Genomic DNA, 18,286 nt, shown 5'->3' with positions numbered 1-18,286 from the left:
TCTCTCTGCCCCTCTGCCACTCACGTGCTCGCTCTCTCTCAAAAATGAAAATAAAAAAGGAGAAGCCAATACAAGTTATCAGAGAGAAACAAGTTAGAACCTGGATTTTGCAAGGAGGAAAGGTGTAGCACAGGGCATACATCAAGTCCCCTGACGAGGCTGTGTGGCGACAGCTGGCAGCTACACTTGTTGAATCACCACGCTGGGCACCGGAAACGAACGGAGCACCACAGGTCAGTGGCTGAAAACACACACGTGAACTCGTGGCTACAGGACGGCCGTGTCGGGATTACAGAGCTATCAGCCAGGGCTCAGTTTCCTCTGGAAATGTGCACCGGTCCCGAACATCCTTCCTTAACCACGTTCCCGTGGTTCCCGTGGTTCCTGCTTCCCACAGGCACGGTATTCTGCACGGCCAGGGGGCAGGTGAGGCACGGTGCCCACCACCAGGAGGCAAACTTAGGGGCACTGGCCAGCGTCTGAGTCCAGACGTTGCAGCGAACCCTGGAAAAGCCCTCTACCCCACCCGGCAATCGGGGATTTAAGGGGGTCTGCCCACGGACTGGATTCCCCCACGCCACCTCCGGGCAGGAAACCAAGTAAACAGCAGGGCAAGGTCTTAGCTGGAAGTCACAACATGCGCTTGACGTAAGGCCTTGCTCGTCACAACCACGGAGGGGACCCTCTCAGGGGAGCCGGCACACGTGCCACGGCCTGGCTTTGCCACGTTCTTCAACTAATTCCGCGGCCACTGATTTTTACTTGGTCTCTCATAAAGCCTCACGTTACAAAGAACACGTACACAAACCATATAAGGAAATAATTTAAATCTTGTGGGCAGACTAACACAACTACTTAAGTTTGTTCATTTATTCGGTGGGGTGGGAGGGGCAGAGAGAGAGGGAGAGAGTCCCAAGTAGGGTCACGCTGTCAGCGCAGAGCCCGACGCGGGGCTCGATCCCACGAACCGTGAGATCACGACCTGAACTTCAATCGAGAGTCGGACGCCTCGCCGACCGAGCCCCCCAGATGGTTGTCTCAGCTGCCCCAAGACAACTCTACGAGGGGCTGCCCCGCCTTCCACGTCCTCACTCCGTTAGCTAAGTGTCCCCAGTTGAACACCTTTTTACACACGGAGACGCTTCACGACCAAACTGTTGTGGAAAGGTAACCCTATGAATAATCCCGTGCCACTGAAAATACCCTCTCTATGCTTGTGTGAAAGATCACGCTGTAAGCTCCTAAACGTAAAAAGAGAAAACACTTAGGAAGACACCGCTTTTCTCTTCATAATCAAAACGCCTCTGAACTCGAGCACCCCTTCGGTGCACAGAGACCCTGAGATGAAAATAACAAGAACGTAGTAATTCAAACCGCGGCCACGCTCCGTGTGCTCACGAGGACACCTGTCTGTTCTGTCTGGACAGGAGCAGACGTGCTTCTGGACACAGCACATCCATCTGACGCTCCTGGGGCCCCTGCCGGCGCCCGGTTCTCGGGCGACACACGAGGCGGGCGCAGCTCTCGGGGGAGGACCTGCCACCAGGGAGCACCCCGGCCCGCTCGGGCCGCTCGAGGAGACGACCCGCGGCCCCAGTCCTCGCACCGGCCACGGCTCCCAGCACTGACCTTGTTGACCCAGAACACCATGGCGTCCTCGAGGTCGTACGGAAGCTCTTTCGAGGCGCTGAACGTTGAGAAGCGCTTGACGCTGGCCACCACCTTCTCGATGCTGATCATCTCCACGGTGTAGGCCATCATGAGGGCGTCCACCATCGCCATGTGGGCACTCTGGGAGCAGAGGTAACGGTTAGGGCGGCCCAAGCCCACCTCACCTCCGCGGCAACCTGGCGAGCCCCAGGGGCTGGCAGAGGGGAAACGTACGAGCACAGAGAGATGCGCCCAAAGCTGCACGACCGCGAACAGGGCCCGGGGTTCCAGCAGGAGTCCTGCTGCCGAAAGTCCGCCACGCCTCTGCACCGTCTCCTCCCGGAACCCGAGGCACATCCCATTGACCCACAACGCGTCCTCCGCGAAACCCACGCGTGAAAAGCCACAGAGCCCAAGTCGCCAGAGAACAGCCAAAACCCAGTGACGTGGGAGGCACCCAAACTGGCCGACCTAGGGCAGTCTGGAAAAGTCACATCGACGGTGCGGCTTCCAGAGAAAAGGGGGGAGGGGGGAAAACGGAGTCTTTCCTTCTTTATTTGGACACAAAAATACAACGCGCGTGAACAGCCTAACAGAATAGGCCCGACAGCTGCACGTCACAACGTCCGTGAAATATCTGCCTCCGGACGTTTTCGTTAACGTGCCTCGACTTACCCTCCAGCGCACAGAGGGCTCGTAAGGAGGAAGAGAGCTGACGGGGAGCTGCTCTTTCCCCGTCCTCCACAAGTCACAGGCACTTCAAGACACGCAGCTCAGGAGACCGCCGCGCAGCCGCGAGCCCCGCCACCCGGCCGGACGCTCCCACCATCTGCACCGCGGAGGGCCGGCTGGCGGGGCGACAGGCCGGGGTGCCGCACGAGTGCCCGCGGTAGAAGCAGTCGCGGTCGGTGACAGACCCTGCCTCCCCCCCCGCCCCCCCACCACAGGACACTCACCATCTTTATGGGTGCGTGGCTGAGGTCGGGATCCGTCACGGGGGTGTCGTCACTCTCCATCACGTAGATCCCTTTCCGGGACAGGGCCTGGATGACAGACTGGTGTCCCTGTAAGGCCGCCACCTGGTCCCCCTTCAGGATGAGGCTGCACACACGGCAGTAGAGCTCGCTGGACAGCAGGAGCTTGATGACGGGCGGCTTGATGTGCTCCTGCTCATACTGGTCAATGTAAAAGGGGTCCCTGAGGTCCTCGGGGATGTTATCTGAGCCAAGAAGAGACCGGCACGTGAGCATGATGCCAACGGGGGACAGAGCTGCCGTCAATCACGACGGGCACCTAACCACATAAAAAGACCCCATCGTCTCCTCGGGCAAAGGCGACCCGGCTGCCGACACCGCCTGGGCGTGTGGGTGACGCGCTCGCCTTAGCGACGTGGCCGCCACGACCTCCAGGGGTGACTGTCCTGCCAGATGGCAGCGAGAAGCATGTGTGGGAGCCCTAAGCAGGGAGCGGAGCCCAGGGGAAACCGAGACGCGAGCCGGCTGGACTGCACGGCACCCGGTCACGCCACGGGGGCCACGCGTGGCACAGGCAACACGCAGGCCCTCGTCACCCTGCAGATGGCGCGGGGCACACGTAGCACGGGTCCCGGGGAGGAGGTCAAGCGCGCCCTTTCCTGAGGTCACACTGGACACGACAGCGAGGCCCGACACCACAGCCAGGCCCGCAGGCACCGTGACAAAGGCACGACCGCAGAGACAGGCCCTCACCTGACCCCGGGCCAGGCAGCACTCAACGCCACGAAAGCCATGTGACTTAAGCACGCGGCAACTGTCAAGCTGAGACTCTTATCCCTGCGTTACTAACGGGAAAACGGAGGCACGGGGAGAGCGTGCCATGTGCCCAAGGCCCCGAGCGGCAGAAGCCGACTGTGAATCCGGCCCGACTCACAGGTCTACGCCACCTCCCGCACAAACACACCAGCCACACGTGCACCGCTGGGGACGCTCAGTTTCTAAACGGCTGGAGCATGGTCTCCCCAAGTGTCCCTCACACTTGCCCTGCAAGACGTCCATCGCTGTGCCCTGAAGCTGCGCAGGCTAAGGCTGATCTCCTGCAGTGAGGCCCCCAGACCTGAGACCGCCCTCTGGATGCTCTGGAACGACCCTGCCTGTGAAAGAGTTCAGACGGGCCTGGTCTCTCCGAGGACACCGGGGAAGGGCACCCACGGCACCTAGTGCCGAGACCCGGGGCGCCAGCGCGCCCTCTCCCCGCACAGTCCGGGCTCTCTGCGGCGACCTGGCAAGTGGCCTCCAACAGTGGCCTCTGCCTCCCCACCCCCCCCCCCAACCCATCCTCACTGTCCTCATCACAGACGCTTTTCTCGGGGCCCTGACTCACTTCCTTGTGGGTGTGGGGCTCCTCGGTTCCCCACTGGCTCTCCTAACAGTGGCTAACATTCACACTGCCCTTCCGTTTGCAAGGCCTCGGTTCACATCTCCCGTGACCGTGACTGACACCGTGGCAGCCCTGCGGGCACACAGAGCCAGCCCTTCCGAGGCGGGAGGGACACACCCTTGGCTCAGGGTCAAAAGGACCCTGTCAGAGTCCATCCTATTTTAAAATCACCCAGAGTTCTGAGACAGAAGAGATCATCCCGACCACAGAGGAAGGGAGCCCCAGGGCAAAACGCCGTGGGAAGATTTCTGCTGCCTTTGTAGGCGGGGTGACTTGTGAGTGGGGGGCCGAGGAAGGGACAGGAGCCGGCCCCACGCGCACCGGAGTGCGCCGTCCCAGGGAGCAGACGGCAGCCCGGGAGGACACCCACACGGACGATGCAGGACCTGGTTCTGACGGACGGGAGTCCAGGATGGGAGTCGAGGAGGTCGCGGGGCCAGGGGGTCCGCCAGCCTAGTCCGCTTGCAGGTGCAAGAGGCCAGGCGGACTTCGGCAGCGGGGACTGAGACGCAGGGACCCGGGCCCACCCCGTCCTCCTCCTCTCCCCACGCCTGTCCCAGCTCCATCGCCTCTGCTGTGGAGAGGCCTCCATCGCTCCCTCACCTCTCCAGGACTGGAAGGGCGCAGGTGACTTCAGTCAGTCTCGTGGCTTGAAGGAGCACGGGCGTGTTGTCACCGTGAACACACGTCCTGAGCCCAGCCACTTCCCTGGGTCTCCGTCCCTCTGCCCCTTAAGGTCCGCGCGACGGGCTGGCGGGCGCGACGGGCTGGCGGGCGCGACGGGCTGGCGGGCGCGACGGGCTGGCGGGCGCGACGGGCTGGCGGGCACGGGGCCTAATCCGCCTGCAGGGGAACTCCACCTCCCAACGTGCTCCTCCCGGCCTCATCTCAAGGTCGGCCGCTCACCAGAAGTTTCAGGGTCAGCCAGTTCTCCTCCTGCCAAAGCCCTAGCAACTCTGGCTGACCCGCCCCCCCCCCTTTTTTTGTTTACTTTTTTGTTGTTTTTGTTATGTACTGCAGTGACGTGCGACCATAACCGAGTTATTTTCATCAACGGGGAAGAGGCTCCCTTAATCAATATCCTCCACATCCTTTGACACAAAGTAACGATGAACTCCAGAGACCTGCCTGTCAAACTCCACTAACTGGACAGGAGACAAGCCTTTCTTCCTCGCCCCCAGGACCGAGCCCGGGGATGTGCACGGAGGCTGTGCTGGGGATGAGCAGCACACGGCCAGGACACCGATCCCGGGCACAATCTCGAACGACATCGTGCCACGGTTGCTGGGGCCACACTCTTCCTTCTGGCCCCCTAAAGGCGGTGACCCAGCCTCCTAGCCAGAAAACGACAGCTTGGGGCCACGCCACAGCCACCGCCACGCCACCGTCCCCCCAGCGCCGGCCCCCTCGCCTCTCAGATTACCGATGGGCTCCCCTCCAGGACAGCAGAGACCTGCAGGCCTCAGGACAGAAAGGTCCCTTAGGGTCACAGCTCTGGGAGGAGGGGGTGGGACACAGGCACAAACGGAGGGTTGGCTGCAGGAAGGACAGGCGTCCAGGGGCACAGGTTCGGAAAGACACAGCCTACCCGCACCCGGGAACCCGGAGAGGCTGGACAGAACCGCAGCCAGGGTTCTGAAGCAGCTTCTCTGTCTACCCAGGAGAAAGGTTTCCACGGGCAGCCCACTTGGTGGAACTTTCAAAACTAATAGATATAAACTGAGTCGGATAACCCACTTTTTAATTACACATGAACACGCACGTATGAATCACAGAGCTGATCCCCATAAACTCCACATTTATGGGAAGATGACGCGTCGGCTGCAGGGAAGCGCTCCGGACACCGTGCGGCTGCGCCCCGCCCCCCCCCCGGCCCCGCGCCCCCCAACCCCTGCGCCCCCCGCCCCCCTTCAGGGCAGCCTCTGCCCTCAGCCGTGGGCGGAGGGGGGCCGGTTACTGTGCTTCAGCAGGTCAACTGCTGCAGGGGCTTTGTGTGCCAGCTGTGAAATTCCCTCTCGGTTTTACTAAAACCGACAACTGTTTAAAAGACGACAACTTCGCAAGTGCCTTACGGCTACTGCCAGGGACTTAGTTTTCGTTCCCGCTACAAACTGCAAAGACGATCTGTCAGAATCTCCTGTGCGGAGCCGTCATTTACTGAGCACCTACTGTGAGCCAAAGACACACAGAAATGAGGGGGTTAACGAGGACGAAGATGTCACCACTCGGGGCAGAGCCTCTTAAGATGGCAGGAATCACCAAGCGCCGTGCACAAAACGTGCCGGGCGCCACGCAGGACAGGTACGGGGTCTCTGTGCTGCTCTGGGGCGCAGATGAGCCGGCACCACAGGGCAGGGAGGCCGGGCAGACTTCCGGGGAGGGAAGCAGCCAGGCTCTGGTGGCAGAGAGAGCGGGAACAGGGGAAGGGATATGAGACCAAGGGAGGGGGACGGGATGATGACACATGAGGGACGCACAAAAGAACGACCCCGAGAGAGGGTTCTGGAAAAGTGCGGCTCAGCACAGGAGCAGCCAGCCGCACAGGCCACTTCTCGGCTCACCAACAGACAATCAACTAAGTACCTACCAGCAGCCTTCACCAGGAGGGACTGGGGGCGCCAGTGGGGTCCCTCAGTGACAGGGACAGGCACAGGGGGCTCTGAAGGCCTGAAGGGATGTGACCAGCCCCCGTGGGGGACGAGGGGTCGGAGGAGTTGGAGGACATAAGTCCCTACCCACCAGAATCCCACCACAGTCAGCGGCCCGAGCGACAACGGAGGCGGGCCAAGAACCGGTGGCACCAGGAAGGGGCACAGACACCCAGGAGGCATGGGCATCGGGCCTGGGGTGTGGCCTAGGCAGCAGACCTCCCACTCTGCCGACGAGATGCAGGACGGTGCCTCCGACACAGGAACCGGTAACGCGGAGGACGGTCAGGGGAGAGGGGCGGTTACTCTAGGCAGGACGTCTCTGAGGTGCCCGTGGGACCCAAGTGGAGACTTCAAAGCCGCAGGAAAATACGGAGATCAAAGCACAAGGGAAAGGGTCTGGCTGGACACACAGGCTTGGGATCTACCACGCAGAAACAATTATCGCAGCCACGGAGCACACGCACGGGGGCAGAAAAGGTCGTCGGGTACACCTGGCCAACGGCCACGTGTGGGGCAGACCTGGGCAAGTGGGAAAAGGAAGCCGGAGACCGGCACGGAGAAGTGATCGGGGAAGGGGGGAAAACAGAAGGCGGGCTCGGAGAAGACACTTCAAAGCAGGAGCGACCAGCGACCACGGCGGGAAGAAGATGAGACAGACACAAGGCGGACTGAGAGGGGTCCGCGGATTTACAAGCCAGAGGCAGTGCCAGCCTGGGAGAGAGCAGCGGGAGGAAGGGTGAGGGACGGAGGGGCCAAGGAGAGGGCCAGCAGCCCCCTCTGCTTGGAGGGAGCCATGCGGAGGCCGGGGCACCAGGAGCGGGCTTGACCGACCACGGGAGCGCAGCCGGTGACGGGGGTCCGAGAGCAAGGTCTGGAGGCGGAGGCGGCCAGCGGGAGGGAGGAGCCCGCGTCTCTGGCAGAGAGGGCTGGACGGAAGGACGGAAGGCGGGAGGGGTGAAGCAGCCGCTAAGCCGGAGGGCAGTGGCTCCATGCCGAGGGCACCCCCAGGACATGGCCTGGCGGGAGGGACAGCGGTCCCCGTGACCCCGGTCTGCAGCAACAGCGACAGTGCGTACACGGGCTGGCGATCCGGGGCTAGGGCCCTGCGGGCACACCAGACAGGAAGGCTGGAGGGTCCTGAGAAGCCCGCTCCCGCCAGGCAGGACACAACATGCAGCAGGAAGGAGAAACGGGTGACAGCTGGGGGAGAGCAGACGCTCAGAGCTCCAGGTCTCCAAGGCAGGAAGGCGTGCGGCCGGGAGCAGGACCCGCGCCGGCCGGCCCGGCCCCTCAGAACCCCAGGCACACACATGACAGCCCGGCCCCCTGTCCCCCGGGTGAGGGCAGGTGTGTGAGCCGAGGCGCTGAGGGCAGAGCCTGCCGTCAGTGACAGTCACACAGGTGCCAGCTATCACTCTCATCCGTCGCTGTCCACCACACGCCCCACCCTGTCGACTGACGCCGTGCCCCTGCACCCCGAGCAGGGCCAGGGACCCCCCCCCCCAGGTGCCCCACGGAAGCCTAAGGCCTCACCTGGCCCGGCTTGGTCTCAGGAGAGCAAAGCCCGCACAGCCACCAGCGACCGGCAAGACGGTGGTCCAGTCGCCTGCTGGTGCCCAGCCCCTGCCCAGACCGTCGACCACGACGTCGTGGCCAGAGGCCTTGAACTGTGGCCACACGCCAGGCCTATGCTGGCAACACCAGACAGAAGAGAGAGAAAAACAGCTCTGCCAGGCAGACTCACTGGCTCCCCTGCCCCACGCCAGGCCAGCACCAGCAACAAAACCGTACCCAACGGTGGGTGGGGGGCGGGGGGGAGTGAGGGGGCGCCCCACAGGCTCTTTTCCCTCCCTCTCTGCTGACGCAGCTCAGGTGCAGGAAGCACACAGACTCTTCCAGCTGGACTGGGAAGGGAGACCCCTGCAGGGGAGCCCCCCGGAGAGCAGGAGGGGGTGCTGAATGAAGAACCCTAAAATCCGCGTGTACCATCCTGGATGACGCGAGTGGCCCCGTGTGACACTACCCAGGAATGGCACAGCGTGGACTCTGAGAACTACAGCGGGGCCCCGGTTTCACAGAGGTGCCCTGCGGACAGACCAGAACGGTCCAGAGGCTTCGGGACTAAACCAGCGTGGAGCAAAGGCCCACACGAAGCAGCTCACGAGGACTCACAGTCTCAGCCTAACTGGGCTGACTACCTGTTTAAAAGAAAAATTCTCGGGGCACCTGGGTGGCGCAGTCGGTTAAGCGTCCGACTTCAGCCAGGTCACGATCTCGCGGTCCGTGAGTTCAAGCCCCGCGTCAGGCTCTGGGCTGATGGCTCAGAGCCTGGAGCCTGTTTCCGTTTCTGTGTCTCCCTCTCTCTCTGCCCCTCCCCCGTTCATGCTCTGTCTCTCTCTGTCCCAAAAATAAATAAACGTTGAAAAAAAAAATTTTTTTTTTTAAATTAAAAAAAAAAAAATTTTTTTCTAGATTTTAGCAGACCCCAGGGTCTCACGCGCAAGAATCAGAACGTCCCAGACACGATGCAAACTTACTCGGCACAGAAGACAGACGGAACCCACGAGCACCGGAGAAAAGGCAACCAACAGACCCCAACCCCTGATGGCCCACAGTCAGAAGCTTCTGACGAGGATGTGACTGGTCTCTAAAAATGCGCTCTAAGAGGAAAGAGCAAACGCTTTTTAAAGGCACAAAAAACTAGCATAAAACGGTGAGAAAGCCCAGGCATAGAGAAACCCCAGGATGGAGAGAAAGCACAGGCCAGAGCAGAAGATGGCCAGAGCCGGGGAAGAGAGGGGGCAGAAGGTCTCACAGCCGCCTGTGCCCCCCCACGAGCCCCGCCCCCGCTGGGAGGCAGAGAAGCGGCCACACTGGCGCAGGCAAGCGGCTCACGGGCCCCCCCACGGGGATGCCATGCCAGCAAAGTAAGTGGGGAGCCGCCCGATCAACCCTCAGCACCCCCTGCACCCCCCACTTCGAGGCCCAGGGGACAGCTTGGGGGACAGCTCTGACCTGGGACGGTGCCCGAGGGAGGGAAGGTGACCAATGGGAAGGACAGGCCACAAACCTGAATGCCAAGGTCCTGGCCAGACCTCCCTCCCTCACACCTCACACTCCCCAGGGAAGTGACACCCCAGGGATCCCCATGCAGCCGCCCACCAGCACGTCCAGCAGCCCGCGTACCAGCCCGCCTACCGGCACACCCGCCCGCGCACCCCCCAGCCACCCACCAGTGCGCCCACCAGCTGCCCAGCCGCACGCCCAGCAAGCTGAGCAAACCTACGTCCGGCCAAGGGAAGATTCTGTGAGCAAACGTGGCCAAATGCAGAGGGAGCATCTGTAGGCATCCGGCGTGGAGAGGAGCTCTCCGGTACCAGGGGACAGCATGGTCCAGTCGGCACGCACAGAACGCGCCTCCGCTGGCCGCACTAGCTGACCAGGGGGCAAGGTGGCCGGGCCGTGTGCCAGGAGAAGCCTGCAGCCGAGAGCCCCGGCTCCCACACCGCGCCGACAGAGGCTGTGCTCCGTCCGTGGCAGGTGCGACGAGGGGGACCTGCGTTTCTGGCACCTCCCAGGTCAGGGGGACGGGACTTGCAGGGGACCCTGGTCACCCAGCAGGGCAGGCATGCGGCCGGGAACCCCAGAGGCTGCTCCCTTGGAGCCGACGTGACCCAAGTACAGCAGCCCTCGAGAGCACCCCAGTGCGTGTGCTGGGGCACCGGAGTGAGGGGGTCAGGGACGGCCGGTGCCTGAAAGTGCGAGTTTCTCCGGAGTACGGCACCGTCCCGGGCCTCTGGTGACGCCCACCGCCTCCCGGCCACCTCACCCACTCAGCCAAGTGAAAGCAGCAGCCGAGCAAAGCGACAGGACATCCTGAACAAAGCCAGCGGTGACACCGAGCGAGCGACAGAAGCAGGCTCCCAGGCTGTGGAGCTGCCACTGTGAAGCGGGCCACGACTAAGACCCCGCCCGGCGCCACGAGCAGCCACGGGAGGATCCTAAACGTGAAGAGCAGCAGGCGACCAGGGGGCAGACACAAAGGCCCAAGAAGCCACACCTACGGGGTCCCCGGCTCCGTGCCCACGTCCTCTAGGGGCTCTGACCCACAGGGCAGCCGGACACACACGCGTGGGCAGTCAAAACGCGGACAGAAACCCGGCCTCTCTGGCCAGAGCACCAGGAAAGGGGCCCCCGCACGCTGGAGAGCGGGAGGAATCTGGGCTTTCCTCCCCTTCCTCTCTTCCAGCCCAGGTTACGGAACTCTGGCAGGGCAGGGCCCTCGGTGGTCTGCAGAGGTGAGGGCACCTGACATTCTTGTCCCCTGCGCAGGCAGTACCGCTCCGAGCGAAGCCCCGTGTTTCCAGCCGGAGGACAAGGAAGGGGGGGCTCCCTGGAGCAGAAAATGCAGAGGAATCCAAGAAAGGAGAGAGCCGGGAAGGGGACTCCTCCTTCCGCGTACGAGCCCACGCAACCCTGAGGACGCCCCTGGCTACGTGCACGTGGGACAGACCCACAAAACCACACTGACCTTGAAACCATGGCACACGAAATGACAAAGCAGACTTGGGGTCTGAGCTTCAAGGTGCTCACTGCCACCCGGCTACACAAACGGACCACCGAGAAGACATCAGCATGGACCGGAAAGCAGCCCCACAGCGCAATATCCAAACGTCCAGGCCACGACCCATAGTTACTCAACATACAGAAAACCGGAAAATGCAACCGATTCCCAGGGCAAGAGACAATCCACAGATGCCAACCCTGACATGACCCAGATGTCAGAATTATCACAGACCTTAAAGCATCCGTTGTAACCAAGCTCCCTGAGGTCAATGTAGGAACTCTTGAAAGAAATGAAAACACAGACATTCTCCACAGAGAAAATTTTTTAAAATAATAAAAGAATCAGAATTCAAGAACAATACAGTGTATCGACAAAATGTTCACCGCACAGGAGAACCGAGAGGGTCAGTGAACCCGAGAGACGTTATGGGAACTGCCACCCGGAAGGCAGGGACTGAAGAGAAGGAAGAGTGTCAGGGAGCAGGGGGACATCAAAAGCCTCGCGGCCGTGCTCCTGCAGGACAGAGACCGCTGCCCAAGAGCATCTGAATAGGTAATGGCCAAAGTCGCCCCATGTTTGGAGAAAGACACCGATCTGCAGGCACAGGGAGCCCAGCAAACCCAAACAGAACCAAGCGGAAGAAAACCATGCCCAGACGCTTGTAACCAAACTGCTAAAAACCAAGAGGAAGGAACAGGCCCCGGGGACCCACAGCTGGCGTGAGCAGCCACAGACTTTCCCTGACCACGCTTGAAACGAGAACATGAAGAATTCTGACAGAAGTATTCGGAAATTACAGAAAAGAAGAGAAAAGAAGAGAAAAGCACTTGGCACGGGAAGACAGGGGAAGTGAACTGCATTCACACGCTGGGGTGCCGAACAGCAGGCCAGCCAGAGGAGAGACAGGACAGGAGGGAAGGCGGGTGACAGGGACCACAGGCGTCACACAGTGTGACCGGAGGCCCAGGGAGGCAGGACAGAAAACATGGGACAGAAAATGGTATTACTGCAAAGAGATAGGACGCAAGGAGTTTCCCGTCCCTGCAAACTTCATGAAACCCAGCGGGACAGAAAGGAGACACACACACCAAAGCACGTGCTGCTAACAGCGATCAAGTCGAAAAACAAAGCAAAAACATAAAGCAGCCACGAGGGCCTTGCGGTCAGGATGAGGTGGCAGGGACTCCTCTCCACGAAGCGCAACTTAAACCTTGGAAATGACTCAAAAGACAAGCACAGGAGAACCCGAAGGCCGCACGAGGAGGCAGACGGGGGGGGGGGGGGGGGGGGGGGGGGGGGGGGGGGGGGGGGGGGGGGGGGGGGGAGGGGGGGGAGGGACACCAGGGCGGGAGGAACAGCACGGCGGCCACGGGGCGTCTCCCGACCTCCCACCCAGCAGGTGACCTGACCCGGCATCTCCCGGCCCTCGGCCTGGCGACGGAAGGCGAGCCGCGCGGGCTCATCCCCGCCCCAGACACCAGGCCGGCCTGGCAGAAGCCGGGGCACGAGCTGGCGGTCTGCAACACCTGCCCCAACAAAGCCCCCCGAGTGCTCTCCCTCCCCACCGGACTCGAGACACAAGCGTTCCCCTGACACCGTGCGCGAGGGGACCCCGCCACGACAAGCACCCGGACCGGACCGGGAGACGCCCTCTGTCCTCCAGGGGCACCGGGCAGTCCGGCACCAGAAAGCTCCTTCCACCTCCAAAAAGCAGCGCCGGCAGGGCCACGGGAGCCCCACGCCAGCCACGCCGGCAAAGGCACGCTGCGAACGTCAGACTGGCGGGACCGCGTGCTGCCCCGGACCGGAAGCTGCTGCCGCTGCCGCTGCTGGGGACACTTTCAACAGGACCCGGAGTCTCCGACAGAAGAGGCAGAGTGACCGGGGAGCAGCCGGAGGTCACCCGGCACACCCAGAACCAAGAAAATCATGACTTTAAGGAGAAAAGACGACCCACGGACACCAGCACCAAAACGAGTCAGATGCTGCAATTCTCCGACACAGAGTTTAAAGCCACTGTCGTAAAAGTGATTCCTCGAGCGATTACAAATTCTCTGGAAGCAAACGAAAACCAGAAAATCTCAGCAAAGAAAATGAGGTTCTAAAAAGAACTGAAATGTAAAACTGCAAAATAGAGCAACAACTCAAACTCACTGGACGGGCTTGAGAGGAAAGTGGAGGTGACAGGGCAGGATCGGTGAACTCGTGGACGGATCAACACGAGGTGCCCAACCCCAACGACAGACAGAAACCACGACAGACAGAAACCACGCTGAAAGAACCCGAACACGGCCTCAGGGACCCACAGGAGGGGCACACGAGACCCAACGGCTGGATCACTGGAGTCCCGGAGAAGAGGGCAGAATCAGAGGGGCCGAGAGGGCACTGAAAGGACCACGGCCGAAAGCCTCCCAAACGGGGCAAAAGGTCCAACCCCACAGGTTTCGGGGAACTGAGCAGACCCCTAATAACACGAACCCAAAGAAATGCACAGCAAGGCACATTATCCCCAACTTGACGAAGAACGTTATCGTGAAGCAGCTGGAGGGAAACACTGCGCCCCAAACGGGGGCCACAGGCTTGGGGGACGGCAGGTCTCTCGGAATCACGGGGCCAGAGGGAGGGCGCGTCACTTTCCAGCGCTGCCCGAAAAGAGCCGTCAGCCAGATTCCACAGCTGGGGAGACTTCCCTTAAGGCAGCAAGGAGCCCTACAGACCTTCTTAGACCAAGGAAAACTTACAAAAACTCATCTCTAGCAAACCTTAAAGAGCGGTGGAAGGAGATTCCCCAAATAGAAAAAAATGAGAAGGAAGGGGTCCTGAGAACCAGGGAGCAGGAGTGACAGGTGCAGCTCATTTGGGCAAATACAATGGTGAGTTTCCTACATTCCATTGGTGACAGAACTCCCACGCCTGCACACCCTCACAACAATGGCATTTGAAGGTGGGGAGAGCAAAGACGGAAGAAAAGATTTCTACGCCTCACTTGAAGGGGCAAAGCAACACTGGAGAGCTGCTGGAAATCATGTATAAATACGGTCACACCCAGAGCAACCACTGAGAAAACTACAGACACACCCCAAAACAACACATATAAATCACAACGGGATCTTAAAAAATAGTCAAGTAATCCACAGGAGGGAAGGAGGGAGGGAGGGAAGGAGGGAAGGAAGGAAGGAAGGAAGGAAGGAAGGAAGGAAGGAAGGAAGACAGGAACAAGAAATACAGGAAAGACTAAAACAGCAGATGTAAGCCTTAACGATCGACAATCACATTAAATATAAATACCCTAAATACACCAAGTAAAAGACAAAGATTGGCAGAATGGCTTTAAAAAAAAAAAAAAAAAAAAAAAAGGCAGGGGCACCCGGGAGCTCAGCTGGTTGAGCTTCCAGCTTGTGACTCCAGTTCAGGTCATGATCTCACGGTTCAGTTGGGCAGTCGGAGCCCCGTGCCAGGCTCCGCACGGACAGTGAGGAGGCTGCCTGGGATTCTGTCCCTCTCTCTCTGCCCCTCCCCTTCTCACATTCTCTCTCTCTCAAAACAAATAAAATATACATACATACATACATGCAAACAACACGGCTATATGCTGTTTACAAGAAACTCGCCTCAGACTCAATGACTTCAATATGCTGAAAACAAAGGGATAAAAAAAAAAAAGGCTACACCAGGAAAACACTGTCAACAAACAGAAAGCAAGAAGAGCTGGGGCGCCTGGGTGGCTCAGCTGGTTGGGCGACTAACTTCAGCCCAGGTCACGATCTCGCGGTCTGTGGGGTCGAGCCCCACGTCGGACTCTGTGGTGACAGCTCAGAGCCCGGAGCCTGCTTTGGATTCTGCGTGTGTCTCTCTTCTTTTCCTCCCCCCGCCTTGTGTTCTATCGAAAGTAAATAAACATTAAAAAGTTTTTTAAAAAGGCAGGAAAAATTGTATGAATATACGATAAAGTAGAAAGAAACTTACTGAAGAGAAAGAAAGGTACCTAAGGGTAAAAGGGTCAACCCAGCAGGAAGACCTTATAATCCTAAATGCATATGCACCAAAGTACAGAGACGCAGACGTGAGGGAAAAAACAGAGCTGAAAAGAGAAATACACAGTGTGCAGTATGGCTGGGGTTTCAACAGCCGTCAGCAACTGACAGAACCGTTAGACAAAAATGAACAAGGAGAGAGATCTGAACGGTACAACCAACCAAAAGGCCCTCGCTGGTATGTGTGGAAGGCTCCACCGACAGTACCAGAAAACACATCTCTTCCAACGCCCGTGGAACATCCACCCAAAAAGACCCTACCCTGGGCAAGAACACAAGCTTGAACAAGTTTAAAAGAACAGAAACCCTACAGAGTGTCACCTCACCACGACGGAACCACACTAAAAATAGTAACAGAAAAGCCAAACGAGAAAATCTCAACACGTGGAAATTACGCCTACAAAAAATTCACGGGTCAAGGAGAAGTAGCAAAGGAAATCAAGGACACAGAACTGAATGAAAATGAAACCACAACACACCAGACCTTCGTGGGATGCGGCTAAGGCAGCACCAAGGAGAAAATTTACGGCACTACCCGCTTACCCTAGAGAAGAAAAAAGCCATCAATAATCCGAGTCCATACCGCAAGAAACCAGCAAAACAAGCCCCAGGCAAGCAGAAGGGAAAGCAGAAGGGAGGGAGGCAGGTGTGGCTACAACAGGGCAACAAAACTGAAGAGATCTTTGTGGGAATGGAATGTTCTACATCCCGATCATACAACGTCACTCTCCCGGTTGTAATATTCAATTACAGTTTTGCAAGAAGTTACCGCCGGCGAAACTCTCTTACAAATGCACGTTAACACAATTGCCTCGAATAAAAGTGCAGTTTTTTTAAGACTCTGGCCAGAGACACGAAAACGCTCAACTGAAAAAAGATACTCAAACGGCCAATGACCGGATAAAACAATGTTCGTCACCATTAGTCATCAGGGAGATGCACATCCAAACCACAGCGAGACATCACAACCCGTTCACTCGAAAGGCTAAAATTAAAAAGACTGACAATGCCACGTGCTGGCAAGGATGCAGGTCGTCTGGACTCACACTCGGGCTTCGCTGGCGCAAACAGGAACGGATACACCGACCTCGGAAACCAGCAGGGCGGTCACGCACACGCACGTGGGCCAGCAGCTCCACGGTTTCGCCCCGAGACAACCGAAACGTATGCTCCCACGGACCTGTCGCGAGCCCTCGCGGCGGCCGCGTTCGTGGCAGACAGGCGGGAGGCGATCCGAGGGCCCGTCCACGAGCGGGGGAGGGAGCAGAGCGCGGGCAGCCAAAGGACGACACCGCTGCTCCCAGCACCGCTGCTCCCAGCACTCGGCGACAAGGCGCGCTCACGCGGCTGAAGCTGCAAAACACGAGGCGGAGTGAAGGAAGCCGACGGAGAGAACGGAGAGCGGCCGATGTTCGGTGGGTGGTGAAGGCAGCTCTAGGAAACCGCCGGGATCCACAGCGACCCCAGATCAGCGAGGCTCCGGGTGGCGACCGGCTGGAGGATTCAAGCACACCCTGGAGACGTGAAAACACCGTCAACCATGACCGAGGTCCTGTTCACAGGGGTGCGGAAGTCAGCCTACTACCCTCAAAACGTGTGCAGCCAGCTGTACGTCAAGTGCACCTCACCGAAGCTGGTGCTCTCAGAGCTCCAAACTGAAATTCTCACCGCATTCCAACCAAACGACAGGCATGTACCTCCCCTGCAGAGACTTCTCTGAAAGGCCCGGGTCTCAAACACCTCACTTTCCGGAAGGGAACACTCCAGACTCCCTCAGGGGAGTTTCCCCCTCCCCTCCCCTGTCCTGCCGCGGCACCTGCTCCTCTCCCAGGTGCCCATCTCCTTGGCTATGCAGCACAGGTGGCTGTGTGCATGGCCGTGGCCAGCGCCACCCGAGCCCCGAGAGGCCATCGAGGACCCCAGGGTTCGCAGCACGGCACTCGCCGGACGGACGTCGGGTTAATTCCACGTGAGTCTCTAGTGACTACAGGACAGAGGGCGAGGGGCACTAAGTGACCTGGGCAGCGTAAACAACAGAAAGGGCCAGGCCACAGGGCGGAAAGGAGCCAGAAGGAGCAGCTCGGAGGTGGCCCTTCTGCGTGTGACGACGAAGCCGTGAAAGCAGAAAAGCTCCATGGACGAAGGGCTGACTACTCCTGCCTCCTTCCCCTGCGTCAGCCAAGCCGGTCTCGGGAGCTCTGCTCCCCTCACACCTGTCGGCGCATCCCCGCTCTCCTTTCCCCTGCAGACAAGACAGGCAAGGCCTGGGCACCGCGGGGACGCAGCCCCCAGGGTGACGGCAGCGGAGACAAGGCCTCTGGGAGGTGAGGGCGCTGTGAAGGCGGAGCCCTCCCGAGCAGGGTAGGTGGCCTTATCAGGAGGCTCCAGAGAGCTCGGTGAGGACACAGCGAGAAGACGGCCCTCTACACACCGGGAGGCGGCCTCGCCGGACACCAGCCCCGCGGGCAGCAGGATCCGGGACTCGCACCTCCAGGGCCGGGAGAGACCCACGCGAAGCAAGCCCTCCAGCGCACGCGACTGTCCGGAACGCACCTCGATGCGACTCCTCCACCTGATGACAGTCCCCACCCACACCCACCCGCTGAGGAATCGTCCCACGCCCCTACACAGAAACCCTCCCAGGCACACGTCACAAAGAAATCCCCAGCAGGCCCGGAACGCCACCGCCACGCTGCCCAGACGGTCCTCTAAACTAATCGCTACCATCTCGTCCGCAAATCCTATCGGGACGTTACTCACTCTGCCGAGCATGTCTTGGCCCGCACGGAACCGGGCCAGCCAGCCACCCCTGCACTCCTGGAGCGGTCCCACACCTCACCCGCCCTTCAGAGCCTCTGGCCCCACGCCGCCCCCCCACCCCCCACCGCCGCCCGCAGCCCCGGCGCCCGGTCCCCATCCACCCGCCTGCTGCTCCACAGCCGGCCCGCAGACGGCTCTCGTGGTGACGC

The 18,286-nt window shown here is 59.9% G+C and overlaps 1 protein-coding gene across 6 annotated transcripts in view; it reads right to left on the bottom strand.

Moving 5' to 3' along the window:
- Window positions 1–18,286, bottom strand: part of CAMSAP1 (calmodulin regulated spectrin associated protein 1) — a 59,455-nt gene that overhangs the window by 35,304 nt on the left and 5,865 nt on the right. For 5 of the 6 annotated variants that reach the window (XR_006295092.1, XR_006295093.1, XR_006295094.1 and 2 more), the window contains exons 3-4: window positions 2,607–2,869; window positions 1,630–1,791 (exon numbers count right to left, since the gene is read on the bottom strand). Coding sequence is in view for 3 of the 6 variants with exons in the window: in XM_043566779.1 (XP_043422714.1) it covers window positions 1,630–1,791; window positions 2,607–2,869 (425 nt within the window). In the remaining 3 variants the exon portion in view is untranslated. Of the gene's footprint in view, window positions 1–1,629; window positions 1,792–2,606; window positions 2,870–3,667; window positions 3,779–18,286 lie in introns of those variants that run through there. The other variant, XM_043566780.1, reaches the window with a different exon arrangement.

This window comes from Prionailurus bengalensis, chromosome D4 (assembly GCF_016509475.1).
Source record: "Prionailurus bengalensis isolate Pbe53 chromosome D4, Fcat_Pben_1.1_paternal_pri, whole genome shotgun sequence".
Classification (NCBI taxonomy): Eukaryota; Metazoa; Chordata; class Mammalia; order Carnivora; family Felidae; genus Prionailurus; species Prionailurus bengalensis.
The sequence above is the reverse complement of the archived record's forward strand: the minus strand, read 5'-3'. Positions and strand labels throughout refer to the sequence as shown.